Source organism: Heliangelus exortis, chromosome 1 (genome assembly GCF_036169615.1).
Source record: "Heliangelus exortis chromosome 1, bHelExo1.hap1, whole genome shotgun sequence".
Taxonomy (NCBI): domain Eukaryota; kingdom Metazoa; phylum Chordata; class Aves; order Apodiformes; family Trochilidae; genus Heliangelus; species Heliangelus exortis.
The window spans coordinates 111,544,820-111,567,446 of NC_092422.1; the positions used below are offsets into that span (position 1 = coordinate 111,544,820).

At 41.0% G+C, this 22,627-nt stretch overlaps 1 protein-coding gene across 9 annotated transcripts; it reads right to left on the reverse strand.

Annotated features, from left to right (window-relative positions):
• Positions 1–420: 420 nt before the first annotated feature.
• Positions 421–20,882, reverse strand: TFG (trafficking from ER to golgi regulator). 9 transcript variants are annotated; one of them, XM_071758441.1, is made up of 10 exons: positions 20,441–20,649; positions 18,513–18,565; positions 17,548–17,652; positions 15,444–15,652; positions 12,928–13,011; positions 11,874–12,020; positions 10,233–10,397; positions 7,824–7,964; positions 3,473–3,562; positions 421–1,238 (listed from the first exon to the last, which is right to left on the reverse strand). In XM_071758441.1, the coding sequence occupies exons 4-10, from the start codon at positions 15,625–15,627 to the stop codon at positions 844–846; spliced, it is 1,206 nt and encodes a 401-aa protein (XP_071614542.1). In that variant the 5' UTR covers positions 15,628–15,652; positions 17,548–17,652; positions 18,513–18,565; positions 20,441–20,649; the 3' UTR covers positions 421–843. The 9 variants fall into 9 exon arrangements, with proteins under 9 accessions (XP_071614542.1, XP_071614552.1, XP_071614534.1 ...); XM_071758451.1 differs by lacking the exon at positions 18,513–18,565 and having other exon boundaries at positions 17,548–17,628; positions 20,441–20,882; XM_071758433.1 differs by lacking the exon at positions 18,513–18,565 and having other exon boundaries at positions 20,441–20,673.
• Between the last annotated feature and the right edge of the window lie 1,745 nt (positions 20,883–22,627).

Consider the following 22,627-nt stretch of genomic DNA (forward strand, 5'->3'; position numbering starts at 1 on the left):
TGCATTCCCAAGTTTTTCTGGGTGGCAAAAAAAACTGTGGAAAATTTTTCCTTTTAAGAGATTTTTCTTTTTTAAATATGTATTTGGCTTAAATTTTCAAGTAATAAACCAAATCTCCCCCTGCCCTCGTTAAAGGGAAACTGGTAAGGGGCTCTGTGATTTTATGTCTTGGTTTTTATTAATTTGGTAAAAGGGTTACTTGGCAGTTAATAACAGCAGACAGTGCAAAACCATCTGCTGCTGCACAGCCTCTGCAAAATCAATCCCTGCTTGCAGCACTTCTCCATTTACACACCTACAAATGTGTCTCTCCCTCCCTGCAGGAGCGCCGCCGATCTCCATCTCTATCTGCACACTTGTCTTAATGCTGGTTTGTTGGTCAGTATTACCTAAATTCTAAAATCAAGATGAGGCAGAGAATAGATTCAGGGTTTTTATTAGTTTTCCATGTGAGCATTACAATTTATAATACATCATGTCTAGTTTTACCTCCAGAATGAATCTAATTTAGTACATCATGGTATTAGTAAAAACAAGCCTGGTAAGCGGGCTAAACTTCCAACTAGTATCTTCATATCCTTCAAACAAGGCAATCCAGAATGTCAAATCACTTTACAGACATTTACGTAGTGTTTCCCAAAAACAACCCAGCCCCAATTTAAACTAGGAAGCGTATACAATTTAAAGCGGGAAAGATTCTCTTGGTCTTTCCCCTCCCCCCAGCAGAATGGAATTAACAGCTATAGTTCTGCCTCATTACAGTTTTGGAATCTCAGTTAGAAACCCTGGAGTCTGTTGGGATGGAATCGTACGTGTGGGCCGCCCGGGCCGGGCAGCACCTCCTTACCGGTAGCCGGGTCCAGGCTGGGTGTATCCCTGGGGGCCGAAGGGAGGCCGGTTGCGGGCATAGGGGTTGCCGGTGGGCGGGGGTGTCATGGTCCTGCCGGGCGGAGGCGTGAAGCCGGGCCGCGGCTGGTAGGTGCCGGGCGCCGCTTGAGAGGCGGGAGGGCCGCTGTAGGGTGCGAGCTGGGTGGCCTGCGTGGTGTAGGGCTGCGCGGGGTAGCTGCCCCCCGGGTACTGCGGCGGCTGCTGCCCCGGCGGCAGCTGCTGCGGCTGCGGTTGCCCGGGGTAGGCGGCGGCCGGGGCCGGGGCCGGGGCAGGGGCAGGGGCCGCCGGCTGACTGTAGGCTGGGAACTGCTGAGCTTGCTGGGACGGGGTTTGCTGCTGGCTGTAGCCTGCTGGAAAGGCAAAGAGCAAGATGGGGTGAGAGAGAGAGCGAAGAACCATGGGTGCTTTCGAACAGTGACACACACAGAACAAGGCGGCGAGCACAGAAAAGGCAACCCGAGAACGCCCGGCACGACTCCTGCCCTGTCTCACACAAGCACGCTGCTCTCTGGTGCCGCCCCGGCACCGCAGCGACACTGAAAATACTGAAACATCGCTTTCCCGTGACTGACAAGAAACTGAAGAATGACAAGTAGCATTTTACCATCGTCACATGAAACATAAAAAGTCCTTTTTCAAAAAAACACCCCTCAAAACCGAACTGTCATGAAAATATTGTCAGGGTTTACTGGAAGTTATACCTTTGGTTAAATCATAGATGTTCCCAGTTCTTTAAATACGATAAAGTTGTGCAGAACAGAATATTTCGCATAAAACTTTCATTTATTATGCCCTGAATTTGATTTTTCTGTACAAAACCAGCTTCCACAAAATTTATCTTACTGAAGACTTTAAAATGACACAAAGTCCTTTTATGAAGAAACAGCTACTTTTATCCATCAAGCAACACACCTGCAGCTACTTGCAATGAAACCTCTCCAGTGACTGGGATCCTGTCAGCATTAAACACCAGACACACAGATTATTAAAAGTGCACAGCCCTAAAGAGAAAGAGCAAAGATTGAGGAATGCACTGGAATAAACTCACCTTGAAACTGGGGTCAAAATTTACTCATCAGACAAACCTCTGAGGGGTCCATTCTTACTAGCATGAGTAAATAGCCACATTGTTGCCTAGTAGATCTACAAGAGTGGGCACAGATCCTGCGCTTGGGGGACATGGGTTTGAAAGGAGACAACACTCATGGGAACAACAGCAAAACAGACAAAAAAAAGAAAATCCCATGAGTGAAGGTCTTCAAAGGCTGCTGTCAACAGCTCCTCGAAAACAAGACTTTATGAAAGAGGAGATGAATCATGAAGTTACAAGGGACAGAGGAACCCCAGATCAGTTTTGCTGGTGTTTTCATTCTTCCTTGAAGATGATGTTGATCAGAGTACGGAGCTCACATTGCACTACAGCTTTCACAGGAAATTCTCCAGTAAAATAACAGATTAGATGATAGTAGGATATGACTGTTTGCCCCCAAACTCAGTTTTTAAGCCTAAATAAAGTCAGTCAGACCTTCTACTTCCAACAGCTTTGTTACTTCTGAAATCAGACTTTAGAAGGTCTGCCACTGTCTTCTAATGACAAATGTGGGGGTGAGAAATCTGCAGAGAACAAGATACCATTCAGAGACCAAATCAGTCAGCTCTCACACAGTGCACAGGAACAAGGGCTGAGGCACAAACCTTCAGTTCCAAGTTTTCCAGGGTTCATACCAAAGACAAACATGGAATTCTTCATAAGCTATGCAAGTGTGCTCATCTATATCAAAACTGATGCATTCCCACTGCATATACTGCACACCCAAAAAAAAAAAGGGGCCATACAGGCTCTATTCTGAGTCACTTCATGGTATGGGAGTCTTTTGTTTAGTTTAAGGAAGACTGTTTAACTCAAGGAATGATAAATGTTTTGTATTATTTTCTAAAAGAATTAAGCAACTTGCAGGTTGTTATGGAAACTGGTGTTACAGGTTCATCCCTGGACTTTAGCTGGATTATGATTCTTAGCATATACTACGCATTATTAGATGCCAGCTGCTTAGAAATAACTGCAAGTTCTGAAGCCAAGCTTACTTTGAGTATACACAAGAGCCAGCTTTCCATATTTGACTGCACATAAACCACCAGTGCACTAAAGTGCTTTTCTACTAAAAGTCTACTTGGCACCTTTACTCGAGGTAGCAGCAAAATCCACTAAAAAAAACTATGACTTGAAAGCTACTCTGAAATGACAGTATGCGTAACAGCTAAGGATTTCCTAAATGACGATAAGCAGTGTTCTCACCACTAAATTTTGTACATGGAGAACATTCTAGATGCAAGGAACAGAGGCCCTCTTTACGTACCTCCTGTATGTAAGGAATCTAAACTGCTCTGTTTAGTCCTAGAATCCCAAGAAGTAACTCCATCTTACTAGTAATCTTTCCATCACACCAGAGTGCCAAGAGAACCACAGGCACCGAGGCTGCTCAGCACCCTGACCTGCCCCACAGGTCCAGGCACCACCGCTCACAGGGCTGAGCACTGAAGGAGAGGTTCTACAGCTACAGGGCCGTGGGAGAGCGCTGCTTACCTGGGTACTGCACACCGTACTGCTGCTGAGGCTGAGCCTGCGGCTGCTGAACAGGATAACCAGGCTGTTGGTACTGCTGATACATTTGACCTATGGATTAAAAACTTATTTAGTTGAAGCCCAGCACCCTACCTATAAGCACACAGTGAATTAACAGCCTAACAGTTGAAAATCACTGAAACAAACCCTCTCACGACACATAAAAACTTTTTTTTTATGAACCTGAACACAGGGAAGTTTGAACATGTTCTACCTAATTATCAAGTCAAATCCATCTACAGATTTGAGTTCCTGAACTGCGCTGTTCTGAAGAATAAACAATGTTTAACTCCAACAGAATAAAGCACCTTAATTAGTGCTACTCTGGTGGGTAACAAGCAGGAATCTTTAAATGTCTTGATAACAGCTCCAGAACTCACACTGTAAATAAAGTACTTCAAAAGTTAAATATGTCCTCAGACTGCCTGTTTATATTAGGTTTTCAAGACCCATTTCTGCATCAAAGTACTGTAAGCAGAGTGGTACATTATTTATTCTAAGTGCATTTTCCAGGTAAGTCAGCTCTTAATATCTGACTTGCTAAGCCAAGTTTTCTTAAGAGACCCGGAGGTATACAACCTAAAGCAAAACCAAACCTTAGATTCTTAAGCTTGGGTATTCCAATTCAGTGTTAATTTTTCCTAAATTCACTGGCAGAGTATTTGTTTAAACTTAACCTACAGGCCCTGTTTAGGCTTTATGCTTCTGCTGTTTTTAATTTAATAACAGGCACAGTCAAAGAACCAAAACAATTATCTGCCAAAACTAAAGCTTAGCTGAACTAGAACAGACATGGAAAATTTACTATAATAAAATGTTACTGTATTCTTTTTCATTCTGCAAAGATCAAAAGACTGCATCAATATACTCTAAGCTGTTATCTTCTGAACTGCACCAGAAGAAAAGCAGTTCTGCTCTGCTCTAAGTCCTCCCTGGACCCTGTGAACACTGCTTTAAAAGAACTCATCTCTTCTGTGTTACTTGCAGCTGAAAGCAACAGTATTTTATATTCTCAATAAACTGTTCAAGCCACTTCATTTGGTACAATAGTTCAAAATATTATCTGGTTAGCAATTATTACGAGATGGAGGGAGTGCTAAACACAAGGCTTGAAGATACTTAAGCCTGTTAGTATGACAATTACTAATTCAAAACTCAGAATGCATGCTTTTTGTTCCTTAAACTCAGTTATTATAGGGAAGTTCTGGGAGAACTATCCTGACTGCTTATCCCGGGAGAATTACCTACAGGCTAACAGAGAGACCACACTGGCACCTGCTGGAGAGCCCAGGTAAAGGAATAGGAAAGAAAAAGTATGGATTTTTTTCAAAGCTTTCTGAGAAGGCTTGCTATCTTCACCAAGGAGAATCATTACTGAGCAGCAGAGAGGTGTTCCAGTGCCACTCAATATTCTTAATTTACATCCATGAATGCAGTCAGGAATCCTATGGGTCCTTAAACACACAGTTTTCCCTATCACTGGATTTTACTTTGAACACAAGATGAGCTACAGCATCACTGTCTGGTTTTCTACTTAGTGTTTATTGCACTCAAAGACCTGCCAGCATTTACCATTGTTCTTGTGCACTGAAATAGCCATTTTAGCTTGATTCAGAAAAAAAGACCAAATAAGTATATAGTCACACACATTCTTTTACCTAGAAGTGCTTGCATGAATAAACTTTTACATCTGTTTTAGCAAAGACTACAGAAAAGTCCACACCTGTACATAACTGGTTCCTCTGTGTGTTCAGCGACTGGATTTAGCGGTACAAAAGCACAGGCACACCACAAGACAGCACCATGCTGAGGTACTTTGTTGTACTGATTTAATTCAAACTAGTGAATGGTTAAAACTTTAGTAAAGGAGGCAAGACTTTTAGTGTCTTCACATAGAGGTGACTTAAAGTCTTCACAAAAAGTAACTACTAACCATCATAACTTCATTTATTGGCAAAGAATGTCATTTAAAAAAAGCTTGATATCCAAGAATGATTGACATATGATTGGCATCACCACTTTACTTACACTCTCAAAACATCGGGAAGATGGGTAGTGTTTTATTTTTTTAAGAAGTGAACTGATATTTTAAAGCTAGTTTAAAACTACTTTCTACCAAGAACATGCTCTGTACCAGCAGAGCCATTTGTGTGAGACAATCTTGTTAAAAGCCCAACCATCAAAACACATTCAGAGTTCTGGCTGGACCACGGCCCTAAACAGGTTCTCACCTTAGCTGTGGAGGAGCAAGACAGAAGATCAGGACAGAACAACACAGATCCCCAAAATTACCACTGGACTGAGGTGCAGTGAGTTACAGAAAGCTACTCCACGTTTCAAAGGGGAGTCTGGGAACACTTTGGATAAAAGCAACTTTGTTTAGGAAAAAAATTCAGATGCTGGTAATCACAGATTGCCTGGCTTTAGTAAGAGACTGCTATTTAATGCAGGCATACCAATGGACAGTGTAAGTGCTCCCTCTAGGATTTCTGATGGACAAACTGCAATAATGACTTCTGATCTTTCCCCAAGAACTGAACCATCCTATTTGCTCCATAAAGTGAAGAAGGCTTTAACTTGTTTCTAATCTAACAAAAAAACAACTTTGTGTTTTACTTTGTATGGAGGAAGAAACACCAAAGCAGGTCACAGAATCACAGAATCATTCTGTTTGAAAAAGACCTTTAAGACCATGGAGTCCAATTGTTAACCTAACTTTACTGAGTCTGCTGCTAAACTGTATTCCTAAACACCACATCTACACAGCTTTTAAACACCTTCAGGGATGTTGATTCAAACACCTCCCTGGACAGCCCATTTCAGTGAAGAAGGTTCTTCAATATCCAATCTGAATCTCCTCTGGTGCAGCTTGAGACCATTTCCTCTTGTCCTATTGCTTGTTACTAGGGAGAAGAGACCAATACCCACCTCTTTACAACCTCTCCTCAGGTAGCTGTAGAAAGCAAAAGGTCTCCCCCTCTCAGCCAGACTAAACAACCCCAGTTCCCTCAACTGCTCCTTATAAGACTTCTTCACCAGCTTCATTACCCTTCTCTGGACACACTCCAGCACCTCAATGTTCTTTTGTAGTAAGGGGCCCAAAACTGAACACAGTATTCAAGGTGCAGCCCCACCACTGCTAAGTACAGAGAGACAACCATTTCCCTAATCCCACTGGCCACAAGCCTGATGCAGGCCAGGATGCCGTTGGCCTTCTTCCCACCTGGGCACACTGCTGGCTCATGTTCAGCTGGCTGTCAATCAACACCCCCAGATCCTTTTCCTTTGGGCAGCTTTCTAGCCACTCTTCCCTCAGCCTGTAGGGTTACATGGGGTTGTTGTGACCCAGGCACAGGACCCACCAGTTGGCCTCGTTACATCTTATACACTTTGCTTTGTCTCATTGATCTATCCTGTCCAGAGCCTTCCTACCCTCAGGCAGATCAACACTCCTGCCTAATTTGGTGTCACCTGCAAACTTCTTGAGGGCGAATCCCCTCGTCCAGATCATTGATAAAGATATTAAAGAGAGCTAGCCTCAATATTAAGCCCTGAGGAACACCACTTGTGACGGCTGCCATTCAGTCATTTGATTGAGAGTTTCATCTGAAATTATGCAGGTCTGAAGGCTTGGAGTTCTTAGAAAGTTATCAGTAGAAAAATATTATGACAAAACGTGGCAAACCTCTGCCTCTGAACAGGTTTATATCAAATAACATGTACCAGGGCATAGTACAAAGAAATCTGAATACTTGAGTTGAGACCTTAGGCTGGAAAGGTGAGACAGCTGAGACTCTCAAGGGTTACACAGGAAAACTACAATCTATAATTACAAAGTTTAACCAGACTAGTACAGAGCCACACATAGTAAAGAAGCAATGCAGTAATGGCTCTGTTTTGTTAGATAGAAAAGTTGATTAAATATTTTAAGTTCATGGTAGACAAGCCAACAAACTGTTAACTAAATGAAAGCTTGACACAACACAGAGTATGACATGAACTATAGTTCTCAGAAAGGTTTAAAGTGTAGTGTATATAAATCTGTATTACAGTGAGAACAAAATCAAGCAGAAAATAGTACCATGGCAATCTTCACATTCCATTACTTACCCTTTTACATACAGCTGCTGCTCCACCTGCTGTTTCTATATGGAACAGCAAAGGAGGAAAAAAGTTTTTCTGCCAAGTCCCTCAGATGAATTCGCAGTTTGCTATCGATTTTGGGTGTGCTAATTGGAAATTTTAGCTGCAGATCACTCAGATTCAGACATCATCATTCGTATCTTAAATCGTAGAAAAACGTGCTGCTTACCTTCCACCTGACCAGTCTGTGGCTGTGTTCCAGGGTATGTTGGCTGCTGTGCCTGAACACCAGGGGGGTGAGCTGCAGAAGAGGAGGAAGCAATGCTGTCCGGTGTTCCCGATCGCTCTTCTGCAGGGGCACTGGGTGGTCCTAGAGAAGTAAGACCAAAATACAGTACGTAAAATGGGCAAAGAGTCTGAATTTTAAAAACACAAACAAAAGCACAAGACCATTACCTTGCAAAGTTTTCAACATTTTTTCCAGCTTTCCATAGATTTACATCTCAGAGTGTCACGTCCCAAGTTAAAACTAAACATATTTGCACATCTAAACTCTTCTTTGAAAATACTTTTTGGGGAATACTGGAATACTATCTCAGCTGTCTCTAGGTCACTCAAATTTCACCCTTCTAAAGAATGTGACCCTTTTGGGGAATAAAAGCCTGCACAATACCATGCTTTTTCCATGACTTTAAGTACAGGTACACTGAAGACTTTGCACATTTGGGCAGATATCCACCAACCATTCTAACTCATATGGAGCAAAGATGAAAGGCTGCATGAAACTGTTCAGATGCACTAGTGTTTTAGTGTAGTGGGTGTAGCCAACAAAGTGTTTTTACCACCAGTCACACAACATGTGAACAGAAAACTTCCATGGAGTCCATTAAACTTCCATTCCTGGAGAGAATATGGCAGGCCTCAGTCTAAAAGCAAGTGTCTGCTTTGGTAATTCCGAAAATATTTCAACTAGCACTCAAAGCAAGCATGGAACCAGAGAATTTAGATTTTCTCTGTCACTGAGAAGTTCTGAAATATGTATGCGAACAGGTATAATATTCTACTATTTAATGCAAAACACTTGAAGAAACAAGGGAGCTTAAACCTGGATCTCTCCAGCTCTTTGCTATATGAATGCTACCTATGAGACATACTTTCCACGACATGCTTAAACACAAGTATTAGAATAGCTGCAAATTCACTTTCTATTTTAAGAAAGTTACATTTATACAATATGAATATACACACAAGCCCTTACCTGTGTTTTAATGTTAGTCTTACGAGGGGAAAAATTAATAAAATCTGCCTACTTCTAGTTTTGCCTTTCTATACATCACTGTAGGCTTATAGCTTTAGAAATGGGGTTTCTTCTATCCTGCTTGAATGATCCTTTTTAAATTCAAAGCATGTCAAGCCAGTTCTTCTATCAGAAGAATTAAGGAGACACAAACACTGACATGTCACTGATGCTATGATCAAAGCATTAACTGACATTGAGGCTTTGTATCAGAAAACAGAAAACACTCCTTCAAAAATTATCTCAAACTGTACACTAGCTGTTCCTCATACCCTATCAGCTCATTGTGCAGAGACAGCCCACCATGTTTTCAAGTACAATCAAACCTTTATCTGGTTTGTGAAATAATGACAACCAAAATGTACCATGAAGGCACAGGTGATCACTCCATAGGCCTGATCCATGGAGCAGTACCCCAGCCTGATGACAACTCCTCTGTGGGTTACAACTAGCTAGATCTATCCCTATCACTCCACTCTTTTGCCAAGGCAGATGTGTTGCAGAAACAAGTTTCAGTTGGTATTAGTTTGCCCATCTGTACTTCTACCTCACACACCAAATAGAATTTACTTGCTCTAAAGTTGAAAGTAAACAGCAAATTCTGAGAGCTAACAGCAGTTGGCTTCAGTGCTACATTAAACCCTGCCAGACCTGTGCAGATTGCATGCAAACTAACTTCTCTATATTCTGCTCCACACTCGCAACTACATTCTATCTTGCTTTTCTAGCTTGAGTTATCTTTTCTTAAGTTATCCCTTTCAGTTTAGTATAGTTAGTTTTCACATGCTTAGCATTCTAGGCTAGGTAGGGCAGCTCATAATTCAGACAAGTAGATAATTCCTTTCTGTTACAGTAAAAAAGCTGACACTATTTACTTTTGAAATTAAACTGAGAAAGGGCAGGGTCGCACCAAACATTCTGACTGACCCAAACAACAGAAGCACAAGCCAAGAAGATAAGCTGAACTTCAAAATAAAGCCCTGAGGCAGAGCACTGGATACTTTTTTTCTATCACTGGCAGTTTCCAATTAAGTTATTCTACAAAATATCTTGAGGTAAACCAAATTTTAAAAATTTAAGCCAATCTAAATCTAACCCAAAAATCTAACCCAATCTAAAACACCATGCTAAATACAACACCAACAATTCAACACTTTGTATACAAAAGCTAGCAAACAGTCACAACAGGTTAATATCTCAAGTTTTAGAACTCTGGAAAAAAAAAGAGAGCACAGAACACAGCTTAATACATCCAATATACAAATGCTTTGTTACAAATTGCGATTTAAGTAATCAATTATTACCATTGTTAGCTTTCCTTTTCATCAGATGTATTCTTACCTGACACCTGATCATCTGTCAAGCCAAATGCTGACATGACATTCTTGCTGACTTCATCCTGGTTCTTTAGTGGATCAAATGCAAACATGCTCTCTGCTGTAACTTGAGTAGATGGCTTAACATTGGAGTCAGCAGCAGGCTTTTCTTCCCTTCCATCTACAGCATCTACAAAACAAAGTGCCCAGTCATAAATCCTTGAGAACTGAAACACCATCATACATATCCGTTTCACTAGAGCAACTTTAGAACTGCATAGCTATGCGGTTTTTTTTAAATGTTTTAACTGTTGAAATGCTTATATTAGGCTAACAGTGATGAATCAGTGATGTACCTGGAACTGGGAGGTTTCAGTACACAGTTCCTTAAAGGTAACACTGAAACTATGGAGTATCAGGATCATGTATCACCTTGCCTAAAATTCAAAGGTATGAGACTGCTGCTTCAACCAGTTACTCTAGTATGACTTGCCTGAAGAAAATCTAAAATTATGAAAACTCACAGGGTAGGTTCCAGTTTACTATAGTGTTTTATCAACTGCAGTTTCATTTGGTCTATTCCCCTTCTTCCCAAATTCTTCCTAAGATGACAAGTGAAGTTCATCTCTTTGCCATTATACAAGTAACACCTGTGTACCATTCAGAAAACCATCCCTAGCAGAATGCTTCATTTTCTCTTAAAACCAAACACATGCAGATATGGTTAGATTACCTATGGTTTTTTTTTTTTACACTCTTAAGGTCATCACCTTAGACTTCTTCCTAATGATTTATAACCAGAATATATCTTATCGCACTGAAATCAGTAATATTGTAGGAACAAGAACTGGGATTTTTTAATTACAAAATTAGTAAAACTTTGAAGTGTTAGGTACAAAAGCAGTGCTTCCTAAAAGAAGGGCTGGAATTCTCAGTTTGCTTTTTCACTCTGAACACTGCAATCCACGCCTCTCACTATTTTGTGTCCAGCTTTCCTGAAATCTGTAGGTAAGCACACAGAGGTATAGTTTTTGCAGTACAACCCTAAACTAGAAGACCAAAGCCTCAAGACTAGTAGAATAAGACTATTCCCATTCTACACTCCACCAATAAGCCCTTCCCACCCGTATCTGCACCCTTGTGCTGCTTACCCCGAGGCAGCTCTGATGCTGGTCTGAGCTCAAAATGTGTGGATTCAATTTCCTAACCTGGCAAAAAAGTGAATATAATTCTTGCTGAAGTTGCTTTTTGCTCTTTTAGTGAATCAAACCTGTTCAGCAACATGACAAGATCAGCACCAGAGCTAGCCAAAGTAAGCAGGAGTGCTCTGCTGGGAGCAAGAACTCTTCAGCAACAAGCTATTAATATAGCTTAAAGCCCTCTCAAATCATTGTTGTGACTTACAAGTGTTAGTTACAGCGTTTTCATACCGCACAGCAAAAACCTCAGACTTTGAAGTTTTATTCCTAAGATAACTTAGTGCTTTAGTTGAGATAATTTGAATAGAAATTCTGCCTCTGAAATAATTGAAACACTAAAAATTAAATTCTGAACCACCACACAACAGTTAAGATCACATCCCGTATTCAAGCCTCCATTTTTCACTTTGTTCAATAGCACACAGCTCTGCAAATCCAACCAAACAATTCTTTGTTACACTGCCTACCACTTTCAGGGAGATTAGTGGAAACTCCAGGTTCAGCTGGTGGTTCTAAACAGTCCAGTAAATGATTGACTTTATTGCGAAGTTCTATCAGCTCTCGACGGAGGTATTTCACCTGATTAGATTCTAGAGGTCTTGGCTGTCCATTGACTGCAAAACAACAATTAGATAAATTTAAGACTGTAGTAACATTTGGACATCCAGTTTAAAATTTAAAATATATATATATCCCTAACTTTTATTTTCTTGTAGCATCCTCATCCTCTGTGGAGTTTAAAGTGACACAGTTCAGCCAACACAGACTGAGCTCTCTTTAGAGTTTACTGTTCCATTAATGTAATCTCAGTTCAGCATAACCCACAGTAACAGAAGTGCACAATAAATGTGCACCACATTTCTGCAGTGGTTGCTCATTGCTGTGGATATACCCTGAACAATTCAGAGATCATACTTGCTTGTGGAAACCTGTCCCTTCAGAAAGTGCCTTTAGAAATAAGGTAGCTTACACAGCACTGCTGCAAGTCATGAATAAGGTCAATGCTCAGGATAAAGGCTGCTTGCCATTCCTTAGAACTAAGTTTTAATTTCAAAATATTAATGTGAAAATAAAGAACACTATTATACAAAAGGACAAAAGATAAATGTTAAAATCTGTTCAACTTCAAGCAATTACAGATAGTTATTGGCAGTGCACTAGTAAAACTGCAAGATAATTATCTTAAATTTCTCACACAGCTGTGAATAAAACATCAGAAATGCTAGAGTGGAATATGGAAAATAACATCAAGAAAAAAAACCACATTTACTACACTGTATGCATGCCAAATACTCTAAGCAGTCTTACAAAAAGAAACCGTTTCGGTTTCCATAAGTTCAGATGTCACATGAAATACCAACAAGGAAAATATGTACCATGTATTAATCCAGTGTTTATAACTTAGATTTCATTCTTAGATTTCATTCTTCTGAAAGTACTGAAAGTACCTCCCAGAGAAGCCATCTGAATCTTAATAAACATTATTAAAACAAAGTAAAAGACAAGATGTTCTATACTTACCAAACAATGTCAGCTTAAGTATCCTACTGCACTGAATTGCAAAGAAAAGATCTGAGCTATCAAAAATTGTTATAAGATCTCCATCTGAAAAGAAAAGGAAAAATTTACATTAAAAGCAAATCCTATAAACTACTGAAATTCACACTAGGGCAGAACTGATACCTGATTACTCAAAAACAACTTCCCTATTTGATTCTGAAGTTACTAAGAAAAAAAAGTTTTTTATTTTAGTGCCAGAATCAGTGTGAAGGGAAATTATGCATAGAAGGTGCATAATTGTATAGAAGGTTAAAATTTTAAAATAAGTCAATACCACAGTACAAATAGTAATAAACACAACAGCAAGTTGAGAAAAGCTCAGAATTTGAAGAACTACATAGTCTAATTTTGTAATACCTGACTACAAGTAAGCCCTCTGCAATGGAAGGTTTTTTTAGTATAGAACCCTTAATAGCACCTAACAAAGCGGTCGGTTTTCAAATAAATTGCTTTCTAACAAGACAAGAAATCATGCAAATACAAATAAACTTCTGACACGTAAAACAATTTTCAAGTTTTCTTGAAAGAAATATTGTTGTCTCCAAGGTCTTTTACATATTCTATGTCCTGTTTGTACTTTAACAACCTCAAAAAACACTGACTGATGCCAGTGTAAGTCATGGATTTGCTGAGTAGAAACTGGAAAGACTCCAACAACTCAGGCTCCGAAACCCCACCAGGCAACCTGCTCCAGTGACACACTGCCCTCCTGGTCAAAACTCATGCTCAGCCTCTCAAACCGCAGCTGCTGATTGCTGCCATCTGGTGCTACAGAAATCAATTCAGATTCAACGGTGTTTGCAATCCCCCCTCAGTTAGCTGGAGCCTGCTACTACCTCTGCCCTCAACCTCTGCAGCAAAGTGAACAAGCCCAGCTTCCTCACATGCCCCAGGCACTCTTTTTAAATTCAAGTCTAATTTAAAAAAAATTAATTTAAAAAAAAGTAAAGTTTCTATTATTGGCTCCACACGGGCTTTGGTATAAGTAACTCACTAACGTGTGGTTAAGATACAGTTCTACTCTGATTCACACAAAATCACTGATGACAACCCTCACTGGTTTGTTTGCCGGGTTGGCTTTTTTTTGCACACACTGTATTTTACTACATATCCAAGAACCTTAAGCAGGACATGAAAAGTACTTCATACATAGTAAAGTAATTCCCTTCTTCAGAAGTTTGAAAGACACCCAGTTTGGATATAAAATAAAACCTAACTCCACAAGGCAGTAATCAAACTGAAACTTCTTTTCCTAGTCATTTTAGAAAAGCACCATGTAAGCTAAATATAACTTAGGAACATAATTTAGGAGGTCTCTAGGCTGTGTAAGACAACCAAAGAATAAAACCACACTTTACATACAATACCATCACACACTGTTACCTTCTTAAAAAAAGATGTGATAAAAGCATAACCAGAACTATACTTAAAGAACAGGTAGGAATGCAAAAAAAGAGACTGGAAGCTTTAACCTAATGACTAATGAAAAAGCATTCATCCGTTTCCTTTCACTTTTCTCATTCCAGAAAAAAAGAGTAAAATGATTTTGTGATAAGAAAGTCACCAAAAATCCAATTAACTCTCACCCACTAGAGATTAAGACTCAAAATATTAGCCCATCATTGCTCATCAATTTTGATGAGCAGTGTCTGTCACAATCCCCATCAACCTGGAAAAACTGTCTCATGGTGTTTCAAAGTGAAAGTTTATTGCCTAGATGTATTTTAAAAATGTATTTATCACATGGTCCTAGATCTGACTAAGAGACTTTGAATTTTATCACTTAATTCTGAGTTTGATTTTATGAATAACACCCATCTGTCCCAAAATAAGTAACTTATCTATGCCCCACAATGACATTTCAAGAGGAAAAACTCTCCAAACCACAAGTCTATTTCTACACAACTCAATCAAGGTTCTTGTCATTCTGTGGAAGCCCTTCTTTCTTAATCTTGCATTTGTTTAGCACTAGTGGCTAAGATTGACTTTGAAACAATTTATGTCCAGCAGATTCAAACCCTAACATAGGGGAAAGATTACTTTTAAAAAAATATATCAGGTTAAATTAAAAAATTCGTCTCATCTTTACTGATGAAGGAAAACCTAATCAAGAACTACTGCTACAAAGGCAAGTTTTTACAGTTTTGGAAGAGCTTGCATTAAGTCATACGTGCTTATTCAACTCCTCACCTTCAGGCTCACTGAAACACAAAAGTTTAAATGAGTGGACAGAAGAGAAACCTGCAATAGTACCAGCTTCCTGCAACAGCAAAAACTGAACTGTCATTTATCTGATATTTCAGAAAAACTGGAGAAACTATGTTAAGACAACACAACCATCTATTGTCTGATACAAAGGATTTCACAGGAAATCACTTGTAGTTGTCAGTGAATCTGGACAATTTTGAAGAGGTGAATTTCAGAGTTTCTGACCATAGATATATTGTACCAGAGCAACAGTAGTAATTAAACCTTACCCTCATCTTTATATTTTATTGTGACTTCATCATTGCTCAGAAGTTTTCCTCTAAAAACCCGTTGCATCATTAGCACCAATTCATCATAGGTGATATCTTCATTATGAATAGGAATTCTCCTAATATCATCTCCAAGCTGAGCTTTGATGATCAGCTTCCCACTTAAGTCCAACTGCCCATTCATGATGGATTCCTTATCACCTGCACACCTGTTGAGAACAGAATATTAAAAACACTTTAGAAAACCACACATTTATTTAAACACATCTGATGACAGTTCTGAAGCTTTCCATATTTGGAAAGCATTACTGTTCAGAAGCTCTCCAGAGAACCTCTCTCAAACACAGTCTGGGATGTACTAATTTCTCAAAAAAATAAAGTACACAATGCATCAACTGAGCTTATAGGCAAAGACCAGATAATTCAAGTCAACAGTTACCACCGGGCCTAGTTTTCAGAATTTAAAAGTTAAGAATTTTTAAAAGTCACACAGCTTTAAATATGTGTGACATTTAGAAATCTCAAACTCTTTTTTTTTTCAGGTATCATATGTAAGCTGTCACAGAGAACAAGCTATAAAGGAACCAATATTCCCTAGGATTTGCTTTTAAGATACATGTATTCAACTCTCATGGAAAATTAAATGGTAGCAGAAGCTTTCAGCCTTATGTTATACTGGTTATGCTATGACCCTAGTAGATTATTTTTATAACCTTCATAATTATGAAAACCAGCAAAAAGCACTTATGTTTTTTCTTCCATTCAAGAAAAGACTTCCTGAACAAAATATCTTATTTCAAAGACTGTAAGCGGTAAAGTGACTTTATTATCGGGATCAAGCTGAATCACACATTATTTCATAAACAAATGAACAAATAATTAAGAGTTGAACATTGGTTTTATTATATGAATGATGAGAATGCATGTAGAGTTCTTCTCCCAAAAACAAGATACAAAATTTTTTCCTTTTCTGAAATTCTGACCGAGATGTTTTAACCAAGACTTTAGATTTTTAGGAGTTGCTCAACAGAGCACATTAGCTACTCATTAGGCTCAGAGCCACAAAATTATTATGCCGTATACATGCTCAGAACAGTCAATTACTCTCAGTGCACTGAGAAGTGGATAACTGCTGCAACATAAAACGAAGTGGAACAAAGCCATCCTGTGTCCAAGCAGCATGCAATATATAAATATATCAGTTGTATCTCTAACAGTTTGTATATGACATTGTAAAAATTACCCCTTTCTATGAGGCATGTCATTAAAAAATCACCAAGGTCCTATGTTTAAAAGAAAAACAGAAACTACAGAGAAGTTACTAAGCAAAGGAACTGAAAAAAAATAGTCAAACGTCCCCTTCTTTCTTCATTATATTGGACAGGGCCAAAACAATAGATCTGGAATGAGGAACAATTAAAGCAGCAGTTATTTTAATATCTGAAGTACAAACTATGGAAATCATAAAACTAGGAAGCCCTACACATCAAGGTCGACATTTCTAAAGCCACATGCAGGAAAGCACGCTGTTCCTTCTCTATGCAAAACCAATTCTTGGTAAAGATAAACAGGTATTTCTCCTTTATCTCTAAGGATTTTATAACACATTGCTTTAAAAAGCTGTAGTATGAAGGTATCTTCAGATTGCAATTCAACTTTTGGGTGCTTTGGTTTTTTTATTAATTAGCTTAATATACAGCAAACATTTCATGCAAATCCCTTCGCTCAGCCCAGTGGCAGAGAAACAAGCAGCTACTGAATAAAATTCATCTCCTAATCAGGCTTAACAAGAGGTACGTGGATACAGTCTAACTGCAGAGAAAAGGGACCTGCAGTTAACACAGCCAGGTTGCTGCTGAGACACCATGATGAAACAGTGACATTTATAGTATTGTTAATGCTCACCAACACATTATTCATATTTTGCAACACAGAAGTCTTTCCTGCACACACATCAACTCAGTCTAATTAACACTATGCTTGCTGAAAAATCCCAGGTTCTTGTAGAAGTTGTGTGTTGGTGTTGTTTTTGGTTTATTTAAACATAGTGTTCATCTACGTATTTTCTTTCACCTCCTTTCCAAAAAGATATATTTATCATTACCTTGTCTGTTTTACTGATGCTGAATTACTAGACAGATTTCCCACCTCACTTCAGGACAGAGTTAGGATAAGCCGCCATGCACTATCAGTGGCAGAAAACAGGAAGCTGCATCAGGAAAAAAAAAAAATAAATATTTACAGTGAAACTTATACAGTTCACATCAATCTTTCATTACAAAGTTTCAAACAACTAAAAAAAGTTAATATTTTATTCATAATGTAACAATCAGATTTACACTTTCCAGCATTCTAGAGTTTGAAGTTCAACTAGAACAGATCTTGAACAAGGGCTTTTATTTCACAACAGAAGCAGCTTATTTTTTCTGATTTTCTAACTGCATGTAGGAATTCCTAACAATAATAATGGACTCGCTTTCAGGACAGTGATCTTCCCCAGCAGTCTCAAAATACTCGTATGGTTCCTACCTTAAAATCCCAAGTTAAGACTAAGAAAATAAACTTTGATTGATTTAGCAGTATAAAAGCCTAGAAGTTGATTTCCTAGCTTAGGGCTGGAGCCTCTGGCATTAACTAGTGTGTCTTCAAGGGCACACTGCACAGCATTAGGACAGACTACCTAGAGGAACGGAGTAGTAATGCCTCTTTCCTACAGAAGAGCCAACAAACTGGGTAAGAATGAAACACAATCAAAAATACACAACCACCTAAAAATATGATCTGCCTTCAATTCAGTTTAAGATTGTACTGCTTCTGCTGGAAAGCCTATGTGATGAGCTGCCTGAATTTTATGCAGTCCACCTGTTTGTTACACAAGTGCTTAATGTCCAGAGCTACCTGACATTGATCTGGTATGCAGACCAATCCACCAGAGAACCTGACTGTGCTCCACCCTCTCACCCAACAGGTGTACTTCTTGTCTCTCTTTCACACACACATCTCAAACATACATTATCTGATTTTAGACAACAGGCTGCTAACCAGAGAGAAAAAACAGGTTCCTCTCACCCATGGGATACTGGGCTTCCCAGCTTTCCTCTTTCAACACAGCTGGAAGTAAACTGGAATGGACAGGCAGGAGACATATACAGGACAGAAGCTGAGAGCAAGCAAATCCCAGAAATCAGACAAAGCTTCTCCCTGATTCTCATAGGCTCGTAGCTGTACCCCTCACCTTTAAAAAGCTCTGCACTCACTCCTGACAGGGAGAGGGTAAGACTGTTGTGACATGCAAAGCAGGTCAACAGGAAGAGGCTACTTTTCGGATTCCTCACTCACATTTTATGAAATGAGTAATGCATGGAGATGGTACCCTTTCACTCCCATCATGCTACAGCTCCTGGTAAAATTTAGTACAGTGGACAAATACTATCTGTATCCCATGTTTAAGGGTGGTTTAACTTACAGAATTAATCCAGCTATCATCTCATGCTGTTCAAACATAAGAGCTAGGCACTGGCTTTGCTTCTTTAGCATTACAATGCAAGCTACTTAGAAAATGACAACAGGAAGAACTGAACATCATCTGTAATCCCTACAGATACACATTTTAGTGGACACATCTGAGCTCCTGTGGCCTTTTAATAGATGCAACGTATCCTTTGTATCTTTGTGCAAGGAAATTAACTACTGTAATGTACTTACAGAGTTACAATGTCTTATTTACCAATGTTACTCATAGATATCTGCTCTGGGTCTACCAATCATTGTGAAAAGGCAGCAGGACCACTTTTAAATTTTTTTTTGTCCAACTGCTCTTCATTCTGCTTGAGGTTGAACAGGTTTTAAGAGACATTATAAACACTGTGACCATTTCCAACTGTTACAGAAAACTATGCTAAATATTCTAATTATTTAATTATACAGCATTACAGCTTTTCTTTCCTCACTGTGGCACAGCTGAATGGATTACTCCCTTGGGAAAATTTTTCAGAGAAGACATCCAGAATGCACACTAATAAGCTTTTTAACAGAACCAATCACTGTGCCTACTTTCTTGAGGGCAAAGCACCAAACATTGATGTCTTGCTGTTTAAGATTATTTTTTGTAAGTCACACTCACATCTTTCTTATCATCCTGGTATGCCACGTGCATTTTGGAGGTACAGGTTTTTTTTTCCTCCCCTCTTGGCTCTCTTTCTATTCACATGATGTACCAATCTAAATGGTTCATGTGGACAGTGACTGTCCAGTCTAAGTCAGTCACCTCAGGATCCCTTCTAAAACCATGATGTCATAACCACGTTGGATTTCACTACCCTTTTTGCACTGCAGCAGAGAAAAACAGCCTTGCCTAAACAAGGGAAGAATTGGCATTCCTGCTTCACTTTTCCCTCTGTCAAAACAGGGACAGGAAACAACAGGGTGAAGAATACAGAAACAGGGCCAAGCAGCCCTGCCTCCCAAACCCCATTCAATGGAGCCATAAGTTTTCCCAAGACATCTGGAGAGGAAGGGGAGAGGGAGAAGTGTGTAAAAAGGAGGAAAGCTCTCTTCATTTTACTCCAGTTCCGTGAAGGACAGGCCTGACCCAATGGGGAGCAGCAACCACAGCCGCTCCGTGCTGGGAAATGAGAAGTCTGTAATTCCTCTGGTTCCCAAGGGGAAAGAGGCTTGGTGAGAAAGAGACCAGGCCCCCCTTCCCTCCTTGAGAAGGGAGGGGGGTAGGCCTGTGCTGGCGCTCATCCCCGATTCCCCAGGCCGAAAAGGCCGGGGGATGCTTTCAGCCTCTCACCCGCGGCCGGGGGACACACAAAGGGTCTCCCAGCCTCTCCGCCAGGGGCTGCGTCGCCCCTAGAACCAGAGGAGGAGAGGGGAGGGGGAGCTCACCCCCAGCCCGCAACCACCCCTCCCGCCGCCTTCACACACGCGACACCGGCTCCCCCCGGGCACAGGGCGAGGAGGGGAGGGGAAGGCGAGTAGCCCCGCTCTCTTACCCTGGCTTCTCCGCCTTCCCGCCGGTGGAGGCCCCCGCCCCGTGGGAGCCCAGGCACGGCCGCCACCACCGCCACCGCCCGTACGTGGCAATGGAAGGAAGGGGCAGGAGAGACGCCCGCAACGGCCCGGGCCTGCGCGAGCTGCCCGCATGCGCACTCCGGCCGCCAGCGCGGCCGGCGCCGCAGCGCGCGTGCTCCACCCAGGGACCCGCCCACCCACACACCTCCCCCTGAGCTTGCGGGCGCCGCGTCAGCGGGGCGGTGGGAGGGAGGCGAAGGGAGGGATAGGGACGGAGGGAGGGAAGGAAAGACGGACGGAGGGAAGGAGGGACGGAGGGACGGAGGGAAGGAGGGAGGAAGGGAGGAAGGGAGGGAGGGAGGGACGGACGGACGGACGGACGGACGGACGGACGGAGTGGCCACTGCCGCCTCCTCCTCCTCACGTAGGGTCCCGCCCGGCTCCCCGCGTAGGGTCCCGCCCGCCTCCCCGCGCCCTTGCGCTGGCGGGGGCGTGACAGCGCGGGCCGCGGCCGTTGGTGGGGTGTCCGTTGGGTTGTGGCCCGGATTCACCTTACCCATTGCCCGCCCTCCCCCCTTCAAACTGGGATCCACCACCACCCCCCGCCCACCGACCCGCGGTGCGTGGTGCTTTTCGCTTTACTCCTCCCCTCAATAAAGGGGAGTGGGGTGGTGTTTCGCTGTTATGTACCGAATAGTCAGATTTTGGGGTAACACCTTTCAGGCTGTTGACCCAGTACGCAGAAACCCGACATCTGGCTGAGGCGTAGCCCTGAGGTAAGAGTAATGCCCTTTCTCCCGGGACTCCCGGGACACGTCCAACTGCAGCCGAAAAGGTGGGAGAAATGGACTCACGACAGTACGCGGTGGTGCTGATAGAGCGCTGTGAATTTGTTGCGAAATGCGAGCTTTGACCCCCATGGGCCGACGGTCTGACGGTGCTGCCATGAAAAATCGGCCACCAAATTCCACCGATCTTGGCAGGCGCCGCCGCGTTCACACAGAGAACTCGCTCGTCCTCGAATAGTCGCTGACCTGTTAAGACAATCCTTCCAGGGCTTCACCGATATCCCCCTGTCCTCCCACCGTGCGTTCTGAGGTTGTCCATCCAAGAGAAAAAAATCTGAAGCTGATTTAATGCGTTTCCTGTATTAACGATGGAAAAAAAATGGATTGCTAGGGGTGCCTCTCAGACCTGATGGAACCGGTCTCCTGTTACTGCAGGATATTTGAGATTCCTGCTGTCTTTTGTCGTTTACAAGTGAATGCTAGTATATGAAACAGCAATTAACTCTGCAGAGCCAGCTAAACCACAACTGTGTCTGGTTATTTCCAGGATTTAGAGATGTCTCTGAAAAGTCACCTTTTCCAAAGTATCTTCCAGAGACTTCCAAATAGCTATTTCTGCTGGGGCAAGAAAAGTCATAGCAGTTTGATTCTTGTGGTATTTGTCCTTTCTTAGAGCTTTGTTTGTGCTTAGGCGAGTGTCAAAACAAGTCCAACTAGTACTAAGCAGGTGTTATTCACACTGAAATGAAGGCGAGACAATCTGAATATAATACCTGTTTGTAATTCTAAATATTTCAAGGAAAGCAGTGGTTCAGGTGGCTTCTTTGATAAGTATTAGAAAATATGTAGAAAGAGTTTGGATATTTTCAAAAAAAGTCTCTTCAAAAATGTAGCAAAATAATCCAGAAAAAAGGACTTGTTCATCCATTACACTCTATGCTGATCATGTTTCATACCTTTGTATTGATGATTCAGTCCTTTTGCAATCCACTTCTTTATCAAAGCAGTGTTTCCAAAGTGTTAACAAGAAGAAACTGCACAATCCTTTAAGCCCATGTATCAGAAAGAATACTAAAGGTCACTGCATTATTAAGATCAATATATTCCACGTGGAGATAAGAGTTGAACTATAGTTCCTATTACAATTAAGCATATATAACCTCAAAAAAAGATAATTTTGCTTTGTTCAATTTTTGAAATTAGGATTCTCTGAAAAAAAAAAAAAAAGTAAAAAACCCATAAAATGTATAATTTTCCGAAGGAGTTTATGATGAAAATGTTTTATGCTAGAGATGTACTCAGTATCAGCTATAGCAGCATTTTATTAACATCTAAAATAGATACAGGATGATTATTTAATTAGTAAAAAGTCCACGCTTT

Excerpts from the sequence above, each read along its gene's own strand:
- TFG (XM_071758451.1), bottom strand. The coding sequence starts at position 15,627 with ATGAATGGGCAGTTGGACTTAAGTGGGAAGCTGATCATCAAAGCTCAG. Across the intron at positions 13,012-15,443 it reads AATAAAATATAAAGATGAGG|ATGGAGATCTTATAACAATT; the intron begins GTAAGGTTTAAT and ends TTTTCTTTTCAG. Across the intron at positions 10,398-11,873 it reads CACTAATCTCCCTGAAAGTG|ATGCTGTAGATGGAAGGGAA; the intron begins GTAGGCAGTGTA and ends TTTGTTTTGTAG.